General features: G+C 39.7%; 1 protein-coding gene across 10 annotated transcripts; it reads left to right on the plus strand.

Moving 5' to 3' along the window:
- The first annotated feature begins 315 nt into the window (after positions 1-315).
- LOC103559224 (Fc receptor-like protein 3) lies at positions 316-23,245 on the plus strand. Of its 10 annotated transcripts, none has more exons than XM_070608466.1 (15): positions 316-639; positions 1,933-1,953; positions 3,053-3,295; positions 3,754-4,014; positions 4,262-4,546; positions 5,374-5,661; positions 5,979-6,257; positions 13,538-13,816; positions 14,183-14,302; positions 19,557-19,584; positions 20,502-20,581; positions 20,783-20,851; positions 21,519-21,587; positions 22,585-22,616; positions 22,702-23,245. In XM_070608466.1, exons 1-15 carry the CDS (start codon positions 567-569, stop codon positions 22,843-22,845), a joined length of 2,271 nt encoding a protein of 756 aa, XP_070464567.1. In that variant the 5' UTR covers positions 316-566; the 3' UTR covers positions 22,846-23,245. The 10 variants fall into 10 exon arrangements, with proteins under 10 accessions (XP_070464567.1, XP_070464572.1, XP_070464565.1 ...); XM_070608471.1 differs by having other exon boundaries at positions 317-639; positions 1,933-2,094; XM_070608464.1 differs by having other exon boundaries at positions 317-639; positions 20,469-20,581.
- Positions 23,246-23,296: the final 51 nt, after the last annotated feature.

A 23,296-nucleotide genomic window follows, 5' to 3' on the forward strand; every position in this document is an offset into this window, starting at 1 on the left:
TCATTTCCTAATTGCACAGATCTGAGTGACACTTAGGGGCAGCTCCTTTTGTTAATTTGCAATTTTCTATTACTTTCCTCTTTAGCAGCTTCATGCCAGCTTATGCAAATGTCAAATAGGCTGTTGCATCTGCTTTGACAGTTTGATTTTGTATGATTCACATCACAAAATACACACACACACCAGATGTGTCTATATTAGGAACCTCATGGGGAACCGAACGCTATGTGAATTCATGGTAATAAAGGGGCTTTCCATTTGAAAAATGAAGAAAATTGTTATTTGAATATTAGCAAATCCTCAACTCAGCATTTTCAGACAACCCAGGCACAGCTTTTGACATTTCTCCTGAGAGACTTGAACTATTGGAAGATGATCACCAATATCTAAAAATACACAGCTGCCAGGGTTGAAATACAAACAGAATTTAGGAAATAGCCATGTTAATATTTTTAGAACCCATGGCAAGACATGATTCTTCACTTCCCCTTTTATAATTATTGCAGAACTCATCTGAATGCCACCCTCCTGTCCTCCTGCGTGGATGGAAGATACGCTGGATTTTCATGAGACAGACTTTCCCTGCCCTCAGCAAGGGCCAGGTCCCCATGCTTCTGTGGCTGCTGCTGCTCATCCTGGGTGAGTAGATGATTGGACTGGGACAGGGGCCTCAGTTTCTAATGTCAGCCAGGGGAAAAACCAAGGATCTTCTGTGTCCACTTCCACTTAGAGTTCAGAGACAGACAGCAGAAGAATGAAAATGAGCAGAGCTGGGTTCCCAGTGTCGACTAAAATAATCCATAACCAGTCTATAAATCAAAATTGGGCTGAGTTTATTATGAGCCAGACCAGAGGCTGATATAGCCTGGGAGAGTCTTTTTATGAAGGAGTGGAGCACTCCAAAGAAGTGGGAGTTGACAGAGTGGTTATATACCATCAAAGAGCATGTATCACATATGATTGGAATATTCCTTTACAATAATTATGCTATTGCTTTGCTGGCACAGCAATTCACACAGCAATTGATGAACACAGTAGGTAGCAGGTCTGTGGTCTTGAGCTGGGTGGTCATAAGATGAACGCAGCCGGCCAGCAATCAATTCCTATTATAGGAAGAGATGCTTATCCTTTAGGCAATGTCAATGTGGGGGAAGTTACATCTCTATCTTAAAGGGCATTGTTCTTATCTTTGGACATAGTAAATACTTAAAATAGATATACAATGCACGTTCAATGGCCACATCAGCCCTTTTTGGAAAAACAAGATCAGAACGAATTAGTTTTACACCAAATGGCTTCCTCATATACTCCAATGTATCTTATTGCTTGCTATGTATTTATCACCAGGAAAAACAAAGGCTCTGAATACAAGTAGCAGAGCAAGTCAGGAATGTCACCCTGGGTTTTTCACCCATTTCTTCTTCATCTCATAGGAAACTTGGATTTTTCTTTCTGCCAAACCATAGCTCTAAGTCCCTCAGATAAAAATTTCTTCCAAACTCAGGCACGTAAAGGAAGACCTGTTGAGAAACCTGAACCCTCCCTGAGATTTTAAGCCAATATTTCACCAGAGATTGAAAAATGAGGAAAAACATCCAAAGAATGAGGGGGAGGATAAACCAGTCTTGAAGCCCTTTTCTGCCTCTGCACTGCTAGTTCAGGCTAGAAAAGAGAGGGAGAGAATGAAGTATGCAACAGCAAAGAGATGAGCCAGGGTTGTGGATACATTCATTCATGTTTATAACATAAATTATGATATTTTTATTTGTCTGTTTGTAGGCTATGGGTGGTATAGAATTGGGGGAGAAAACTGGAAGGAAAAACTGAAGTGATTGTGGCTGGGTTGTTGGAAAATTTCTCAAAGAGCATGTAACTGAAATTGTTTGAAAAACATTGCTCTGTGCTAATCTTTAAACCTTGGCACCCTCACAGCTCCTGGAAGAGAACAATCAGGTCAGTTTTCCCTTCTCTTTATTCCTCCTGGTCTCTGGGCATTGGTCCTCTTTGCCAGCATAGCCTGTCTCCACAAATGAGAGCTGCAGGGATGGGCTAACATCAGTGGTGTTTCTACTAGGGGTCATGCCTGATGATATGGTGAGTAAGCAGACTCTCCTTTGATTTCCCAATCTTCAGTTCTTTCCCCTTTATCAGGATACCTCAGTGTAGAGAGGAAGGAAGCTTCCATAGAGGGAAGGGCAGAGGCAGGAGGCTGATGTTGAGAGAACCTCAGATCTGAGCTCCGCTATGCCCTCAGCCCCCTCCCTCTGTATGGCCAAGCTAGGACCACTGTCAAAGGACCTAGAAGTAGCTCCCATCCACAGAGAAAATACTACAGCCAAATCTGTATACATCTCCAAAGGGAGCACATGTCACTCTCTTGCTTCCACTTCTGGTCACATTGGTGAGTTGCAATTCAATACAGAAATATGATTTGCATGTATGGTTTCTCAAGCATCCTCCTGCCCTTCATTCAAATTCGTTGTATTCTTCAGTTATTGATTGTGTCCAACTTAGATGGAAAGTAGAAAAAAGTTGCCTTCCCTATAGATCTCACTATAAATTTAGCAAGATTTGAAAGTAATGAAAATAATTTTTTTTAAAACTCCAGCTTGTTCATTAAACATTAGCAACCAAGAAGGAAGTGGTTTTTCAAACTCTGGAAGCTGCCTCTGAGGTATACGTATCCCAGGCTCACCTTTACCTTGACAAGAATATACAAGTCAATCTCATTTCAGAATCAGCCCACCTTTGGAGGCCCTCACAGTGTTTGCCCAACTATAAGTCACACCTCCTGAGCTTTTCTGAGCCCATACCAGGGATCTGAGAGCTATCCCCTATGACACCCACCTGCCCACATTCAGGCCAGGAAAAGAAAGAAGGAGAACAGATTCTGTCCTAGGCATTTCCCCAGATTGTTTCTGTTCCATTTCTAACCCAGGTCCTAATAGGAATTAGCCCAAGAAAACTCCCAGCTGCAGGTCAGGCCCTCCCCTGTGCACTACCTACCTCTCAATCACCTTCACGTGCCTTCATCTTTCTGTTTCCTGTTCAGAATTAGCTCCAAAAGCTTTTATTCGCCTCACTCCTCCCTGGTCCACAAACTTCAAAGGAAAGACAGTAACTCTCACATGCGAGGATTCCCATTCTCCAGCCCAGGGAGGCATATCTTGGTATTATGATGACATTTTGTTGAAAAAAAAATCGGGAAAGCTCCAAATAAGAAATTCTGGATATTACAAATGCAAGACCCCAGGATCTTCCCTCAGTGACCCTGTGCATGTGGAATTTTTATCTGGTAAGAAAAGAAAGGAAGAGTTTCTGAAAGCCACTGGGCAGTATGTCGGAGGGCTGGGTTAACATAGAGAGCCCATAAGGCATGAGAACACTGGAAGTACTGACCCCAGAAAATAATTAGATAGGCCAGCAGCAGGATGCTGCCTTTCCATCTTCTCCATCCAGAGAAGTGTCAGTAGCCCAGAAGTTGCCAGGGAAAAAGGGACCCAGGTCTGAAGAAAGGTACAGAATAAAACTCCTATTTTAACAATATGTATGAGAACTTCTTAAGGACGTATCCTGGGATTAGTTCACTAATCTAGGACAAGGGAGACTTGGGCATTGGGACCACATGGAAATATTGATGGAGGACATTTGCAAGTGTGCACAGAAGTGTAGCTCTTTCCTCATGGGCAGTAATGAGAGCTCAAAGAAAGAAGCAGCAAGGATAAATTGATTGTGTTCCTCCATTCTTTGCAGATTGGCTGATCCTCCAGGCTTCTCTCCCTGTTTTTGAAGGAGATGATGTATATCTGAGATGCCAGGGGTGGAAAGAAGAGGATATTACTAAAAAAATTTATTACAAAGATGGAGAAAAATTTGCTGTTACTTATGACTCAGGCTTCATCAGACTAAATTCAGCCTCTACCAACAATAGCAAATATCATTGTACTACTTATGTGGAAGGACTTTTTGGAATGTGGAAAGAAAGTTCAAAAGCTCTAAGGATCCAAGTTCAAGGTAATGGCTGCACTCCTGTGGGTAACAGGGCTTGGCAAGGAAAAAGTGCATGGGGATGGAGGGAGGGTGCTCATCAGTGGGGATTTCATGAAAAGCCTCTCTTGGCCCAGCCATGGGAGGACAATGAGAAGTGGTTCCATCTGCATGGGTTCCTATCTCCTGACAGCTGGTGCTGACAACACAAGTGCATTGCCATAGGCACTGTGAGCCTCACTGCTCTGGAAATTGTATTTGTTCTTCTCTCTAGAGTTGTTTCCACCTCCTGTGCTGACAGCCAGCCCCTCCCAGCCCATAGAGGGGAGCCCAGTGACCCTGAAATGTGAGACCTGGCTCCCTCCACAGAAGTCAGACACTCAGCTTCAATTCTGTTTCTTCAGTGGAGACCAGGCCCTGGGATCAGACTGGAGAAGCTCCTCAGAACTCCAGATCCCTGCCATATGGAGTGAGGACTCAAGGTCTTACTGGTGCCAGGCAAAGACAGTGACTCACAGTGTCATGAAGAGAAGCTTGAAATCCCAGATACATGTACACAGTGAGTGTCTGTGGCTCTTTCAGAGTCAGAGATGGGGGAGAGGAGAACAGAACAATGATATGTTCTGCTCCCTGGGATGGTGAACATAATAGAGAGGTGCTTCCAGCTATCTTGGTATCCTTCTCTCTTTAGGTCCAACATTAGACTAATCTCCCTAGAATATTCTCTTCTATCTAAGTCAGGTAATAGTAATTATTGATCACTTACTGGGTACCTAACCTCCTGGGGGCTATAAAGACACACAAGATCTGTTCTCTCATGAGTCAACAGATAACTAGAAGCACAGAAGACCACATGCTGTCTTTAGAGGTCCCTCAGGTGCTTCCATGTGCTGACCTAGACTGGCTCCAAAATAATCAGAAAACTGGAAGATAAACACAAACTGGAATAGTCAGAAAAGAATGTGAGAAGATAGAGGTGATACTGGAGAAGAGTCTTAAAGAGTCTCCTAAAGATAGGAGAGGGGTTTGGATTGTGAGTAAAGTCACTTCAGGAGAGAAGCAATTCTTGGCGTTCTCTCTTATTTTGTGATCCATTAGTGTATTTAATTCCTCAGAGATAAACATCAATAAAATGTGACTGCAGTCAACATTAGGTTCAAGATTAAGGGCTTGGTACCCACATTACTTAAGAATGGGAATTGTTGAGTGGGAGAGGAAGGGTGTTGCTCCCTTTATAATAATATATACACTTCTTCCTATTTCCTATTTTGGATCCCTGTCTATTGCACCTGCTGCTATTGGCTTAATCACGGCAGCACAAACCTTCTCCTTGATCTTGAAGTCCCTGCCATCAAGACCCTCATGTGTCATCTTTTGTCCTCCCAGGAGTCCCTGTGTCTGATGTGAATCTAGAAATCCAGCCCCCTGGAGGGAAGCTGATTGAAGGAGACAATCTGGTCCTTACCTGCTCAGTAGCCAGGGGGACAGGGACTATCACGTTCTCCTGGCACAGAGAAGGCACAATAAGAATTTTGGGAAGAAAGACCCAGCGTTCCCTGTCAGCAGAGTTCCAGATACCCACTGTGAAGGAGAGTGATGCTGGGAGATACTACTGTGCAGCTGACAACATTCATGGCCCCATCCTCAGTACACTGATTACCGTCACAGTGAGAAGTAAGTTCCTATTCCTTTTACTCAGCCTTGGTTTGCAAGCCAGGGTATAGGTTCTGTCAGCAGTAAGGATCTTCTAAAGATAGCAAAGGTATAGAGGTGTGATGATTTAAAAGCTAACCAAGGAATGGCAAAGAGGGCAAAATAAGTTGAAGACACCTTACTTTCTGTGGAGAGGACTTAGTAGTGATGAAGACAAAATTTTCCAGGATTGCTCCTCATGACACAAGGGATATATCTATTTTTAGCCTCCTCGAATGGAGTTCTGAACCTGTCACAGCTTCAGAGTCCTTCTCTGACAGCTCTTTTTTCTCTCTCAGTTCCAGTGTCTCGCCCTGTCCTCACCATCAGGGCTCCCAGGGCCCAGGCTGTGGTAGGGGATGTGGTGGAGCTTCGTTGTGAGGCCTGGAGAGGCTCTCCTCCAATATTGTACCAGTTTTATCATGAAGATGCCACCCTGGGAAGCAGCTCAGCCCCCTCTGGAAGAGCAGCATCCTTCGACCTCTCTCTGACTGCAGACCATTCTGGAAACTACTCCTGTGAGGCTGACAATGGCCTGGGAGCCCAGCATAGTGACAGAGTGACACTCAACGTCACAGGTAAGTAGGATATGTCCATAGCAGTTGCAGGCAAGAACACACAATGTCTTCTCACAAACAGAGACCCTTTGGGCTATTTACTGGTGTGATGTCCCAGAAGACTCCCCACGTTTTCTGCCTCCACCTGAAGGTTCTGGGATTCTTCCCTCTGGCTATACATTCAGTAACTTAGGCAATTCCTTTATTTCCTCTGTCATGAAAGCCATATATTCCACATAGTCTTCTAGTAGAGGCAAAAAGACTTTCCAAAATACCAGATATATGATGGTTTAGCAATTTCTGATGAAGGAACGTCATATAGAAAGCTTTATATCTAAATTCCTTTGTCCACGAACAAATGACCCAACTGACCCTTGCCAAGGTTTTCTTCCTCTGCTCCCCTCCAATCTAAATTCCTACTTGGCTCTCTGGATTACTAGACAAAGTGTCTCTCCTTGTGGACACCCACAGCTATCAGAGCAGCAGAGCTTTCTCTTGGCCTTCACACTGATGACCTGTCTGGCCTTCTCACTTTCGCTACATGCCTTCTGACTCTTCAAATGTTAGGATATCATTGAATATGATGTTCTCGGTATCTCCAAACAAAATTTTTCTTCACCAGAGCTATCAAGGCATCTTTATTTCCCACTTCCAGCATATGTTGGCAATTAGTGATGTGCCCATCTATTTAGGAGAGACCCCTAGTCCATGCCATGATCATTCCAAAGTACCCAGCATTTGGAAGGTGAGGAGAAGCACTGAGACTTAGGAGGAGGTGGCAGGATTAAGAGATGTGGCGGTGACTCCCAGTGCCTCAAACCCTTACATTCTCTGGATTTTGCCATGGCTTCTTGTTCTCCAACTATTCCAAACTATTGGAATACTTATGGTATCTAGGTTAATAATGACTCTTCCTATGGTCCAAGCTTGGGTTACGATTTGAGGAGGTTCCAGAGCCTGGGAGAGCCAGATAGTGTGCTGACACTGGGATTCCAGTCTTGAACAAGAAAGTATCTATTTATGTGACCGTGAACAAGTCTCCTTACTAGTCTGTCCTCAGTTTCCTCACTTATGAAGTAATTGATTCAAGTAAATCATGGAGGAACAAACATTCCTGTTCCCACACCACTTTCAGTCAAACATGTTGAACATGTTTCCTAAATACTTTTTATTAGTTACATCCATGTTCTACTGTACTAACTTAATATACACACTATTAAACACAGAAATATAAATTAAATAAGGATGAAATAAACAATATTTTAAAATATTCTTAGAATCTTTGATTAAAATAGTAACTGAATATGATTTTTTTTATTTTGAAAGTCTTGTGTGACTCTTTGTGGTACAGTTATTTGATGCCTGGCTGTGAGTTTGGGTTATTCCAATTGGTTTCAGTGTCTTCTTTTACGTAAAAGGTGTCTGGCCACGATATCCAGATACAAGTGGAAACAAAGCGTCTATGATACCCATTTTTCAGTCCAATGCACTAATTATGCCTAGATTTTCACTGAAATTTGCCTAATGCATTTCCATTTTTATTGGTGTCAGTGAGTTATTCTTGTAAAATAAGTAGAAAGTGTTGCATATTTAAATTTATTACAGATGAGTTCAAGCTTTGAAAGAAGTATAGACTGGTTGCAATATGCTGTTTCCATACATTTTTAAATGTGTAGATATGATTATTTGAAGTTGACATATTGACATTTGCTGATAATAAAACAACATAGAAGTGTAATTACTTTGGAACAGCTATTTTACAAAATATTACCTCTATCACATTAGTTTATTTAGAAATCTTTAGTAATACAAGAACTGTTAAATGTCTTTTTTTAGTGTCAGACTAAATATTAAACTATTGAGTCACTGATCAACAAAGAAAATAAATAAGTAAAAACACCAAAAATAAAATAATGATCATTCTTCAGAGAAAAATACATGGGTAATATTTATATTTACCTCCTCTTTTTAGAACTTTGCCGCCAAATAATTGAAAAACTCCCAGGTGGTACAAAAAGATGTTGTAGTTATTACCCATTATCATTACAAAGCATTTTAAAGACTCTAAGTAAAATAATCTGTAAAAATACTCCAGTAGACAGCTCAATGCGTAATATGTTCCCATATGCTGACAACGAACAAACAATTGAAGGCCCTGCTGTCAACTCCTCCAAGCAATAGGGACCCCTCTGCCTTCACAAGAATTCCCTTCCCGATCTCAGCACAGGCTGTGACACGTGGCCTGAGTAAGAGTGCCAATGTGACTATTGGCAAAGCTGGATTTATTGCTTACTTTCAAGTTACAATACTCAAACATTCTCATATTTTCTTCTCACACCCCACTGGGTTGTCTTGCACCCCATCGTGGAGACCACTGAACTTGGTGATAACCATGGTCTCTTTCAGCACTAAAATTCTCCGACTTTATTGGGATGTGCATGTAGAACCAGAAGTTTGGTGAACCCTGGAGGGAGAAATGTAACGGAAGAAGCTGAGAATCACTGCTCCAGGCTTACAGAAGCCTAGAGAAAGAGGAGGCTGAGAGGATTCTGGGAAGATGGCAGAGTAGGAAGCACCAGGAATCTGCCTTCTTACCTAGAATTGCACTAGCAAGATCTGTCTGAGGTAATTATTTTGGGATTCTAGAGTTTACTGGAAGCTTGCAACTCACAGAGGAAGGCTTGGTCAGCAAACTCCAGTTAATTTTCATCAATTTCAGCTCTTAGCACAGTAGCAGCTACCCGACTCCCACCCTCAGCCCTGTGGCAGACAGCTGTGTATGTGTTCCTGGAGTAGCTTGCACACAGCTTGTGAGGAGCTGGAGTGGGCAAAAAGGACCCTGTCCTCCAAATATTAGGGAATCTGTGCTCTGAGCCCAATTGCTGCTTCTGATCACAGAGGTATAGAGATGCAGGCAGCTACGGCTAGTTTTTGTACCTCTTTCCTCTGTTGCAAACCCCTAATCCTCCAACTGAAGTGACTTCCAAAGAGTCTAAAGGGCTGGTGCTCTTTTTCTACCCTCTTTTTTTTTAATTTTTCCTCTTTTGAAGCCAGAGAGATAAAAGAAAATACGAGGCCATGACATGGGTGAAAAAGCACACTGGGATGCACAAAGTACATATAAAGACTTACCCCTGAGGCCCATAACATTTGACCAAGGTCACTTTATATGGCAAAGGATGTACAGAAGGGCCAAACTCAAGCCATCTGTTTAGATTTAGCAGGAAGCCTACACTTCCAAAAGCTGAACTTGGCATTTCCACACTGATGAGGTGGCTGGTGCCATCCGTTTTGCAGCCAGCAGATGGCGCATTTTCAAATTGACTGATTCCCATTCAAAGAATGATTCCCTTACCTCCCTTTGAGTCAACCTCTGACACAAAGCAGAGCTTAAGATCCTTACCAACCTTCTCTTGCCAACGACACACACAGCTGATATCTAAAGCACTGCACACAGATTGGCTTATCCAGGTTTCCTCACAACTTAGCAGAACCAACAATCTTACAGTTCACATTCCACAATATTTATTAATAATTCCCTATGTTAATAAAAAACATAATGATTTTATTCTCCCTGGCTGTCCTATTCCTATAATCATCAATTAAAATGGAAATCATTGTTGATATTGCTGTATCTGGATATTTTTATGCCAATCTGGATCAATTTGGTCATCTGTACAATCACCAATTGTTGAGGAGCTATTGCAGGCCAGGCAAATTCCAGCAGCTGGAAATACAACAATGAACAGACAAGTTCACATCTTTATGAAATTTACATTCTATTGGGAGAATCAGATATACAGCAATGATAGATAGATGAAAGAGAGAGAGAGATAGATACATAGATAGATGTTAGTGCTAAATGCCATGAAGAGAAATAAAGTAAGCTAATTAGATAGAGAGTAATTAAGATCTTACTTTAGATAGATGTGGAAGTATAGGTTTAAAGCTAACACTCAGGAGTCAGCAATATTCAGAAATGAACCTTGATTTTAGTTATTATTTCTATCAATGGTAATAGCTAACATTTATTGAGCACTTTACATACATAATCGTTTTCACTAATAGCTTGAGATATAATCAATATTAGCTCAATTTTACAAAGGAGTAAACTGAGACTTGGAGAGATTAAAGAGATTGTTTTTCCCAGTAATTTTATTGAGATCATAATAGTTTATAACATTGTGTAATTTCAGGTATATATTTTTATTTATCAATTTCTGAATAGACTTCATTGTGCTCACCCCAGTAGTTTAATTTTTGTCAATCACCATACGTATGTTCCCCTTTATCCCTTTTTCCCATCCCCCAAACCCCTTCTCCTCTGGTAACCACTAATCTGTTCTCTTTATCCATGTATTTTTTATCTTCCACATGTGAGTGAAATCATGCAGCACTTGTTTTTCTCTGTCAGGCTTATTTTGCTTAACATCATACCCTCAAGTTCCATCCATGTTGTTGCAAATGGGACAATTTTGTCTTTATTTATGGTCAAGTAGCATTCCATTGCTTATATATACCATATCTTCTTTATCCATTCAGCTGTAGAAGGGCTCTTGGGTTGCTTCCACATCTTGGCTGTTGTAAATAATGCTGTAATGAACATAGGGGTGCATAAATTTATTTGGATCACTGATTTCAAGTTCTTTGGATTAATACCCAGTAGTGGGATAGGTGGATGGTGTGGTATTTCTATTTTTAATTTTTTGAGAAATGTCCACACTGTTTTCTATGGTGGCTGTACCACTTTGCATTTCCACCGGGGGATACAAGGGTTCCCTTTTCTCCACATCCTCTCCAACATTTGTTACTTTTTGTCTTGGTAATTATAGCCATTCTGACCAGTGTAAGGTGATATCTCATTGTAGTTTTGATTAGCATTTCCCTAATAATTAGTGATCCTGAACATCGTTTCAGGTGTCTGTTGGCTATCTGTGCATCTTCTTTGGAAAAATGTCGGTTCATATCCTCTGCCCATTTTTTTTTTTTTAAAGATTTTATTTTTTCCTTTTTCTCCCCAAAGCCCCCCGGTACATAGTTGTATATTCTTTGTTGTGGGTCCTTCTAGTTGTGGCATGTGGGACGCTGCCTCAGCGTGGTTTGACGAGCAGTGTCATGTCCGCGCCCAGGATTCGAACCAACGAAACAATGCGCCGCCTGCAGCCCAGCGCGCGAACTTAACCGCTCGGCCACGGGGCCAGCCCTTCCTCTGCCCATTTTTTGATCAGGTTGTCTGCTTTTTCGTTGTTAAGTTGTATGAGTTCTTTATATATTTTGGAGGTCAATCTCTTGCTAGATAAGTGATTTGCAAATATTTCTCCCAGTTGGTGGATTGTCTTTTTGTTTTGTTCATGGTTTCCTTTGCCTTGCAGAAACTCTTTAGTCTTACGTAGTCCCATTTAATTTTTTCCATTGTTTACCTTGCCTGAGTAGACATGGTATTTGAAAAGATGCTGCTAAAACCAATGTCAAATAGTATACTGCCTTTATTTACTTCTAGGAGTATTATGGTTTGATATCTTACATTCAAGTCTTTAATCCATTTTGAGTTGATTTTTGTGTATGGTGCAAGATAATGTTCCACTTTTATTCTTTTTCATGTGGCTGTCCAGTTTTCCCAACACCGTTTATTGAAGAGACTTTCTTCCCTCCACTGTATGTTCTTGGCTTCTTCGTCTAAGATAAACTGTCCATAGATTTCTGGTTTTATTTCTGGGCTTTCAATTCTGTTCCATTGATCCGTGTGTCTGTTGTTGTGTCAGTACCTTGCTGTTTTGACTACTATAGCTTTGTAGTATATTTTGAAGTCAGGGATTGTGATGCCTCCAGTTTTATTCTTTCTTTTCTAGATTGCTTTGGCTATTGAGGGTCTTTTGTTTTTCCATATAAATTTTAGGATTCTTTGTTCTATATCTGTGAAGAATGTCATTGGGATTCCGATTGGGATTGCATTGAATCTGTAGATTCCTTTAGGTAGTATGGACATTTTAACTATATTTATTCTTACAACCCATGAGCATAGAAGCTCTTTCCATTTCTTTATGTCTCTCTCAATTTCTTTCAATAATGTCTTGTAGTTTTCAGTGTACACGTCTTTCATCTCTTTGGTTAAGTCTATTCCTAGATATTTTATTCTTTTTGTTGTGATTGTAAATGGAATTGTATTCTTCATTTCTCTTTCTGCTAGTTCATTATCAGTGTATAGAAATGCAACAGATTTTTTAAAAGTTATTTTGTACCCTGCAACATTGCTGTAGTTGTTGACTATTTCTAATAGTCCTCCAATGGATTCTTTAGGGTTTTCTATATATAGAATCATGTCATCTGGAAACAGAGTTTGATTTCTTCCTTTCTGTATTCCTTTTATTTCTCTTTCCTGCCTAATTTCTCTGGTCAAAACCTCCAGTACTATGTTGAATAGGAGTGGCAAAAGTGGGCACACTTGTCTTGTTCCCATTATCAGAGGGATGGCTTTCAGTTTTTCACCATTAATTATGAGGTTGGCTGTGGGTTTGTCATATATGGCCTTTATTATGTTGAGGTACTTTCCTTCTATACACATTTTAATCAGAGTTTTTATCATAAGTGGATGTTGGATCTTGTCAACTACTTTCTCTGCATCTATTGAGATGATTATGTGATTCTTATTCCTCATTTTTTTAATGTGGTGTATCACATTGGTTGATATGTGGATGTTGAACCATTCTTACCTCCCTGGAATAAATCCCACTTGATCATCGTGCATGATCCTTTTAATGCATTGCTATGTTTGGTTTGCTGATATTTTGTTGAGGATTTTTGCATCTAAGTTCATCAGCTATATTGGCCTGTAATTTTCTGAGATTAAAAAGTTTTTGTGTTTTTTTTAGGAAGATTAGCCTTGAGCTAACGTCTACTGCCAGTCTTCCTCTTCTCTTTTTTTTCTCCCTAAAAACCCCCAGGACGTAGTTGTATATCCTAGCTGTAGGTTCTTCTAGTTACTCTATGTGGGACACCACCTATGCATGTCTCGATAAGTGGTGCTAGGTCTGCACCCAGGATCTGAACCGGTGAACCACAGGCCACTGAAGCGGAGGGTGGGAAATTCACCACTCGGCCACGGGGCTGGTCCCTGAGATTAAAAAGTTTTAAAACATGAAGGTTATAGGGCTAATAAAAAGCAGAGACAGGATTCAAACTCAGGTTTTCCTGAATCCTGGGTCCATGTTCCTACTAATAAACATGCTGGATATTTCCTTTATTAAGTTATCCTGTATACATACTGAACTAAAACTTCCGGTGAACTATGTTTCCTCCCTCAGTTCCAGTGTCTCGTCCTGTCCTCACTCTCAACCCTGCTGGCACCCAGCCTGTGGTGGGAGATGTGTTGGAGCTTCGCTGTGAGGCCCAAAGAGGCTCTCCCCCAATCCTGTACTGGTTTTATCATGACAATGTCACCCTGGGGAAAAGCTTGGCCCCCTTTGGAGGAGGAGCATCCTTCAACCTCTCTCTGATGGCACAGCCTTCTGGGAACTACTCCTGTGGGGCTGACAATGGCCTGGGGATCCAATGCAGCGAGGTGGTGATGCTCAACTTCACAGGTGGGTTGGTGGTACCTGGGCTATAGGTTATAGTTATGTTGATAAAATATTTCTCCAACAGATTGTACAAATTCTACCAATGTCAAAGAGTTCTTGAAAATGACACCAAGGCTTGGGGCTTCTGGAGATCGGTACTGATTTCATGGAGGAGAAGAAAAGGAAATAAATTTTAATCTTAGATGCTGCCAATCACCCTCCATGTGCCATTATTTTGAAATTTACAAATTATGTCAGAGATAATTCAAATGGAGAAATCAGAACCAGGCAGAAATCTGTCCTGATAGATATCTAACCCTCACCCACATGGTCTTTGCCTAGATCAGAAATATTTTCTACTGGAACTCAAGTATGGGTCTCTCCACTTAGTGCCTTCCAGGAGCAAAATAACCCCTGTCACTGTGGGAGTCATCTTGGGGCTGCTAAGTATCCTTGGCCTTGCTGCTACTGCTGCTCTGGTGTGCAAGTTCAGGACCCAGAAGAAATCAGGTGGGTAGATACCCTTGGATGTTGTGACTTATGCCCTTGCCATAATACTTTGGACTTGTGTGGTGCATCTGATAAAGGTCAATTTTTCCCTCCAAGTAATAGACTCTCAGTTCTACTTACTGCCATTCTGTAGGCAACTGTGACAAAAAGGTAGAATATATTTCTTAATGAAGTTGTTACTTCACATGTTTGAGATTCGAATCAGGTGTCAGAGTTTTGCTTCAAATTAAAATTAGAAAGTTAAATATTTATTGTTGCACCTCCAGTCCAAAGCTTACTAAAAACAAAAAGAATGAAAAATAAAGTCCTCTGTTTGTAACAACAGCAAAAAGACAATAGCCATAGGTGTAAACCATAAATTATGAGATGTATTAGAATACCTGTCAAATGCAGTGAAATTTGGATAAAATTAATAAAGAATGCTTAGAATTAAAATTTTAATTTCTGATTGTTTGTTTCTAGTATACAGAAATAAAATTGATTATTGCATATTGGTCTTCTATCCTGCAACCTTGCTAAACACACTTGTTAGTTCTAGTATCTGTTTTGTAGATTTTGTCAGATTTTCTCTATAGGTGCTCATGCCATCTGTGAATAAAGAGTTTTACTCCTTCTTTTCCAAACTGGATTCTTTTTATTTCTTTTTCTTGCCTGAATGCACTGGCTAGAACCTCCTATACAATGTTGAATAGAAGTTGTAAGAGCACACATCTTTGTCTTGTTCCTGATCTAAGGGGGAAAGTATTTTCTCTCTCATCATTAAGTATGATATTAGCTCTGGATTTTCTTGTAGATGCTCCTTATTAGGCTCAAGAAGTCCCCACTATTTGTTATTTGCTGAGAGTTTTTATAGGAAAAAATACTTGTCAAATCTTTTTTCTACATAATTGAGATTATGTGAAAACAATTGAGATGATCATATGATTTTCTTTTCTAGTCTGTTGCTATGGACTTTTAGTTTTGAATGTTGAACCCACCTTGCATTTCTGGGGCCAACCTCCCTTGGTCATGATTGTTGGCTTTGATTTGCTAAAATTTTGTTAAGAATGTTTGCATCTATGTTCATCTGTCTATATCTGTTGGTAGCTTCTTTTTCTTGACATGCCTTTCTCTGAATTGATGTCAAGGCAACACCCACTTACTTACTGCTTCTTGCATTCTTCATTTCTTTGTATATGTTTGTATTTCCACCTGCTATCATTTTCTTTCTTCCTGAAGGCCTTCTTTTACCATTTCTTATAGTAGGGGGTCTGTTGGTGAACTGGGTTGATAGTGTTGTTGAAGTCTTGTGTGTCCTAACTGATTTTCTGTCTACTTGATCTATCAATTCTTGAGAGAGTAGTATTGAAATCTTCAAGTATAATTGTACATTTGTTCATTTCTTCTTGCAATTATATCAGGTTTTGCTTCATATAATTTGAAACTCTATTATTACATGAGTAAATGTTTATAATTGTTATGTGTTTTTGATGAAATTGTCACTTTATCCTTATGTAAGAACATTTTTATCTCTGGTAGTATCATTTATTCTGAAATATTCTTTGATATTACTGTATTAATGTAATTAGTGTTATCATCATATTTCTTTATTCATCTTTTTACTTTAACCTATTTGAGCCCCTATATTTAGTGCCTCTTTTTATGGAGAGCATATAGTTAATTCTTGATTTTTTATCCAAGATGACAGTCTCTACCTTTTAACTAAGGCATTTAGACCATTTACTAACGTGATTTTTGACAGGCTTAGATTTAAGCCTATTATTTTGCTATTTGTTTTTTATTTGTCCCAGCTGTTCTTTGTTTTCCTATTTTTCCTACCCTTTTTGGATCAACTGAATATTTTTTATGATTCCATTTTATTTAGTTTGTTGGCTTTTTAGCCATATAACTCTTCGTTTGGTTGTTTTAGTGATTGTTTTAGGGTTTATAGTATACATACCTAACATCACAGTCTATTTTCAAGTGATATGATATCACTTCTCATATAGCATAGGAATATTACTATAGTGGCCTCTACTTCTCCTCTCCAAGCTACATAGTTATTATTTTTCCAAACAGTTATCTTTTAAAGAGATTTAAACATAATTTAAAAATCTTTTATATTTACTCAAATGGTTATCACTTCCAATGTCCTTCACTCCTTTTTGTATAGCCACACTTTCATTAGGTATGATTTCCTTTCCGCCCAAAAGATTTCTTTTAACATTTCTTGTAGTATGGGTCTGCAGTTGATGAATTATTTCAGCTTTTATAAGCCTGTAAAAGTCTTTATTTTGCATTCATTTGTGAAAGATATTTTTACTGACATAGAATTCTAGGTTGAAAATATTTTTTCTTTCAGTGTTTTAAAGATGTTGCTCTATTGTCTTCTTGTGTGCATTACTTCTGACGAGCAATCTACTATCATTCTTGTCTTTGTCCTTTTGTGACTTCTTCTTTTTCTCTCTGAATGTTTTTTCATGCATCAGGAATCTTTGAACGTGCAGACTGTTTTACTCAGTGCTTTGGGTGCTTGTATGGGTTCAAGACTTTATATTTTGGAATTACTAATCCTTTACTTTCTGTCTTTCTCTCTGTGTGATGTAACATGACATCTCCTTTTCCGTCAGGCTAAATGCTTCTTTCTGTTCTCCCATTCCCAGGGCTCATACTGAAAATTAAGAAAATAAACAAACAAATAAATAATACATCTGGATCTCAGTTTAATGAAAAAGCTTACATATCTTTCTTAATGATGCTCTTCAAGCATTGTCTTCTTACCCCTCTTTTCATGTCAATCAATGAGCTTCCCTCCTTCTGTTTCTTTTTATGAAAACTGGCACTGACATTTTGTGATTGATATTTTAAAGCTTCTTAGTATTTTCTTAAATAACATTACATATTAAATTATGTGTGTATATGATTTTTAAAAAAATATGTGAAGAGAATAAAAGCACAAACCCCAATAGTACTCATCATAAAATCTATCATTTATTTAGAGTCTATTACATGCAACTTTATGATTTGTCTAATTCTCCCAATTGTTCAGTAAGTACATTTCAGTGCAGTTCAACCATTATTATTATCACCATATTATAGATGAAAAAATAGAGGTTTGTGGAAGTTAAATAACTTTTCCAAATTCACATATCTAATAAGAATCAGAGTTAGGGCTTACCTTGAGTCTCCCTAACCCCTGACTCCATATTCTCTTCATTACATCTTGATGACTTGCAGAAGGCTGTTCTTACCTCCTACTTTCAAAATTACTTTTACATCTCTTTGCTTATCTGGAATGTCATTTATTAATCAGCAACATATTAGCAGTGCAGACATTAGAACATCAATGTTAAAGTTGATAATGTTCAAAAAACATATTGCTCAGGCAACACAACACCAGGGAAGGAAAGATTGCTAACCATCATTTTATGTGATCCATGAGGGCAGGAGCCCATGAAGTTCTATCCTCAGATCTAAGAGACGTGTCGTTTTAAATAGCAAACTCAGCTAAGTAATTCTGACAGTCCACCAATCAGATCCTCTCTGCCTTTCTCATCTCAAAATCTTGCCTACTGTACTTCCCTTATAGCAAAGTCTTTGTTCTCATTATTGCCCAGACTTTTCAGGGAGGAGCTCGGCTCTTCCATATTTTCCTAAAAGTGAAGAGTTTTGTTATTTAAGCCTGAGTGTATCATACAAGTTACCAAAGGGAGTGATAAATTTATTGACTCTATAATTAGCTGCATGGATTAAAATTCCAGTAATGTAACTTGCCAAATACTTGATATTTGACAAGTAAATTAAATTCTTCTGACCCCAGCTTCCTCAGCTATATAATGGTCATAATAATAGTATCTACCTTCTAGGTGCTATGAGCCAGTCTATGTAAACTGCTTAGCCCAGTGCCTGGATCATATATCTTCAGTGAATATTAGCTTGTATTATAAATAGCCACTTTCTGGGTCTGTTTTTTTCTTTTACAATTGAAGATATAGACTAAGTCTCAGATGCATCCTGGGACTTAGCTAACCTGCCCACAAAGGAGGTTGTTGAATTATGTAGATTGCAGTTGCTCTGGGGAGAGAGATACAGGCCAGGATCACGCTCACATACGTCTAGTTTAACTCAGGACACCTGGTTCCTGAAGACAGGATTTGCAGGCATCAATCAGTCAGTTTTCATGGGAGGTGAGGATGAGTATGTTTACTTTGGGCAATAATTTGTGTTCTCTAAGCCCGGTGAAAGAGATGTGGAGTCACAGATAAATAGGAGAATGACAGGGATGGGAAACTGGGAGGAGGTTTGTATTGAAGCAGGATAGAAAGATTTCAATATTTTAGTAATGATGGAAAACCTTCATATTTTCAAAGCTGATGGAGTAGTCTTCCTCTTTAGATTTACACGTAATCGCCTTTTGTGAAATTGTCAATTTGTCATTCTTTTAGTCCTCAAAATACATACTTTAATTTGCTCAGTTATTTAACAAATATATATTGAATATTTTCAACATTTTAGGCACTGGGAATACAAAATAACTAAGGCAAAGTTTGAAGCCTCAAGTTATACACCATTTCGTGAAGGAGAGAGTTAGACAAAACATAGAAATAGATAATTATAATGCAATAGTAGTTTTAATATTGCAGGGTTCTATCTGCATGGAGATAGGACACTTAATCCAGCCTGTTGGTATCAGGGAAAGCTCTTGAGGAGGAAAGGCAAGCTGGAATTAGCCAGGTGAAAGAGAAGGAAAGAAGAGGTATGGACAAAACAATATGCACCCAATGTTGGAATGGATTTGTAAGGGTCACAGATAAAGAGAGGTGCAAGCTTATTATGGTGGTCCTACTGATTCATGCTTGTTTAAGAATTCTGTGTCAATTTTATCCCCTCTTGAAGCCTCAGTCTCCTTGTCTCTCCTCATAGGGCTGCAGTCAGGATAGAGAAGTGGGAGTAAGGGAAGCATTTGACCCAGAAGGAAACATTTAGTTGCCTCTCTTCTGCTACTTGGTCAGAGCTATTTAGAGTTCATGCTGCTATTATTGATTGAATAGCGATTCAGAATAAGTGTGATTCTGTGCAGATGTTTTTCAAGACTCCACCTTCCTTATCTATAACCTGACACAGGGGGATGCTGGTGGGTGGAGCTGGATGTTCTCTAAGATTCTCCATGACTGAGATCTAGAATGAATCTGATTTCTAGGAAGGGACATTCTAACACAGAGTTCATTATTCACACAGCTCACTTACCATCAATGTTCTTTTGTTTGTTTTTCAGGAGGAATTTCTGCCACTGGGACAGCTAGGTGAGGTCTCTGCTTCTTGTGCTGCCAACTTTTTCATGATTTGTTTATACCTACAAGATAGGAACATGGAATATGTACATTAAAATTTTTTTGACTGGATGTCCTATTAACATTTTCAAATTCTTATCAAATCTCAAAATGTGATTAAGAAGGCACCTTTTGATCACATTTGTGAATAATACTCACTTATGTCTACTTATACACAGAATTCATGTTATTTGCTATCTATGTTAATTTATCTACCTCCTTAGATGTACTGCAGTAGAGACGTCACTGACATCTTAATGACATCAATTCATTCATTGCCTTATTGCTCATTTCTCCACTCACACACTCATTCAGGAAATGATTATTGAATGCTGGCAATGTTTAATTCACAAAATTATTGGCAGAAGGAAATGAAATTGAGGGAAAAAATCACAACGCTTTTCATGAAGCACCTTCATGGTATCTTACAGGAGAGGTAGGTTATTGTAATATGAGATAGAAAATTGAAAGGGACCTTTTACAAAAGACAAAAGTCAAATTCTGTGAGAATGCAGAAGTCTTTGTGTAACAGTGTTGAAGCATTTAGATTTTTAATAATAATATAAAATTCAACAGATACAAGTGTTTGCTCTATCAAAGCGATCTTGGGACTGTGTAGTTTTTGCTCTCTGACCTTGCTTTAGCCAGCCTTCTCTTTAATGCTGCCTTGAGCTTCATATTGTGTCACACCCCTTTTGACATTTTCTCAAAAGAGCCATACAGACTTAGAGTAAGCAACTGTGATATTTTTACGTGAACTATGCTGGGCTCTTCAACAGTATTACTTTCCCTGAGACTCTGTAAAATCTACAAATACTTATCTCCCTTGTCTCTCTCCCCATCTGCCACAATTACAGTCCCAATGATTGTCAGGAACCTTTCTTGTCCAGGTCTTTTGGCACAGAGACCCAAGAGTCCACTCACTTTGAGCCACCAGCCCTAATGGAGCTGCAGCCAGTGTACAGCAATGGTGAGGACTTCCTAAGGCTCAGAGGGCTCCAGGGATGAGCCAGGGAGGGAGGAGAGATTGAGCCACAGTCTATATCCTAGTCACAGTAAATTTAAAAATGGCATTCCTGTCACTATGTTGGGGATAGAACTTGGTGGCTGGGAAGAAGGGTCTAGACTGTGGGCTCTTGACTACAGCAGGCTATGATCAATTCTCTCACAGTGAATCCTGGAGATAGAGACTTGGTTTATACCCTGGTCGGGAGCATCCAGCATACAAAAGAACATTTAGGTAAGACATCTTCCGGACAAGTAGAGGTGAGGTGACAGTGTGTTATCAGATCAACAAGGAATCTTTGATCAAAGAGTCATCTCCAACATGAGTCCAAAATGAAAGAAATTTCCTGCTTCTCTTGTCTTGCCAATCATATAATCATATCCATTCCCTCTTACCTGTCTACACTGCCACTGCACAAACTCTTTGAAGACAAGTATAATTGTTACACTAATGTATCAATAGCATCTAGTGCAATGCTTGAAAAACTATAGGGCCCCTGAAATATTTTTTGAATGAATGAACATGACTGCTGAATTAAACTTCACATAATCTAATGTGCAGACAATCATAATTCTCTTAACTAGTCTCTTTTTTAAATCTTGTTCTCCTCCAACCTCCCAACAATCTGTTTCCAGCATGATCTCTGTGGGATATACAACTGATCCCATCATTTCATAGATTAACTGCCCACAATGACTCTCTACTCTAAAGCATGACCCTTTCCTCCCTCTGAACTCTGGCCTTGCTCTAAGATCTGCCTTATATCCTTACTCTAGGATATTTCTCATTTGGATATTTCTCATTTGTTCATTTGGATATTTCTCATTTCTCATTTGTTCAGTATGGCTCAGAGGGCTCCAGGGAGCCCTCTGAGCCTTAGGAAGTATCAATTCTCTCACAGTGAATCCTGGAGATAGAGACTTGGTTTATACCCTGGTCGGGAGCATCCAGCATACAAAAGAACATTTAGGTAAGACATCTTCCAGACAAGTAGAGGTGAGGTGACAGTGTGTTATCAGATCAACAAGGAATCTTTGATCAAAGAGTCATCTGAACTCGTGGCATTTCTCCTGATCATACTGGGCTCTTTCATGCTTTGGTGTTCATGCTTCTTATTTGTCCAGTAATGTCCTTGCCTTTAGTCTACTTGCTGACCCTTGCTCACATTTCAAGCCACAGTTCAGGCACCACTGTGAGACTTGGAGTGACTCCTACCAGCCCTCTTTATGTCCCAACCTGGGAGGAACTGATTGCCCTTTCATAGTTACACAGCATAGTTCAATGTTTGTCTATTTTGGTGCCCATAGTAATTTTTGTCTTTTTGTTTCCATGTCCATTCCTCCCCGTAAAAACTATAAGTTTCTTGATCATATGGACTGAATTTGTGTCATTTCTGTCTCTTTAAGACTTACCAATGCTTAATAGAAAGCCCTTGTTCCATGAATGCATATTGACCGAATAAACAAATGAGAAATATCCAAAGAACCCCTTGGAAAGATGGAACAGACACATATATTGAATTTTCTTTATGCTCTACTGCAATTGGCTTCCTTGGAAATTGTTCTGTGGCCTTAGAATCCCAACCCCATCTCTGGCCACCTCCAATTTCCCTATGCAAAATGAAGTGAATCATATTTGCCACCTTCTTCCAGATGATCAGTATAGTCAGGGACACCCTGGACTAGGGGGTGGGGAGATTGCTGGAGTTGTGATGGCAGTGGAGAAATAAGGAAATCATCAGGAAAGTCATTCTGGGCATTTGGTGAGCAAGGGAAAGGCTTGTGAGTGTATGTATGCAGAGGAGGTAACTCTTTGTCTGTGAGGGCTTGGAAGAATTCAGCAGAGGAGACAGTCAAGAGATGAGTCAACAGAGGAAAGATTGGCTTGAAACACATTGTGGGTAGGTTGTAAGTTGGAATATATCACCACAGTTTAAGACTCTTTTTTTTTCACCACCCATCCAACAGCAAATTCACCAAGGTTGCATTGGAAGCATAAGGTGGGTCATATTTTCTGGCTTTCTTTCCCTTCTGCTCTTTCTTACCTATAGTTAGACATTTACTGTTTGTATCTTTTCTCGCCAGGGACCCACAGTCATCTATTCAGAGGTAAAGAAGACACATCCAGATGACTCTGCAGGTCAGGCCAGCTGTAGAGGCTGGGCCCATGAAGATGCTACAGAAAGCTATGAGAATGTCCCGTCTACATCACTGGCCTTGTACCACTAGCCCTTTAGCCTGGGTGACCTCCAGAGACCCTGAAAAGCAGCCTATCCCATTCTCCCTGTTTTCTCCAACCATACACCCTCTGCCTCCAGGACTCAGCCTCCCAGGAGGCTGGGCTGTAGGGAACATGAGGCTGTGTGAAATATCTGCCAGCCTCCTCTGTCCCTGAGTTTATTCATCTCTAGGAATAGAGTGGGCATTTATTTGAGTAAATGTTGCATTCTTTTCTCAGTAGAGACACATGTGAAGGCAGGGCAGGTGGGCCTTCAGCTCCTGGGTCTGTGGAACAGAGGAGGGAGAAATGACCTAGCCCGGATCATAAGGGTGCAACATAGCCATTTAATTGAAGTGCAATCGAAAGCTTTTAATATACTATCTCTGCATAAACAGTTTACTCTAAACATTTTGTTTCCTTTTGTGTGTGTTTTTGGTAGTGGCATTGCTGATGTTATGG

Source organism: Equus przewalskii, unplaced genomic scaffold, assembly GCF_037783145.1.
Source record: "Equus przewalskii isolate Varuska unplaced genomic scaffold, EquPr2 ChrUn-7, whole genome shotgun sequence".
Taxonomy (NCBI): domain Eukaryota; kingdom Metazoa; phylum Chordata; class Mammalia; order Perissodactyla; family Equidae; genus Equus; species Equus przewalskii.

Excerpts from the sequence above, each read along its gene's own strand:
- LOC103559224 (XM_070608461.1), top strand. The coding sequence starts at position 567 with ATGAGACAGACTTTCCCTGCCCTCAGCAAGGGCCAGGTCCCCATGCTT. Across the intron at positions 5,662-5,978 it reads GATTACCGTCACAGTGAGAA|TTCCAGTGTCTCGCCCTGTC; the intron begins GTAAGTTCCTAT and ends TTTCTCTCTCAG. Across the intron at positions 6,258-13,537 it reads AGTGACACTCAACGTCACAG|TTCCAGTGTCTCGTCCTGTC; the intron begins GTAAGTAGGATA and ends TTCCTCCCTCAG.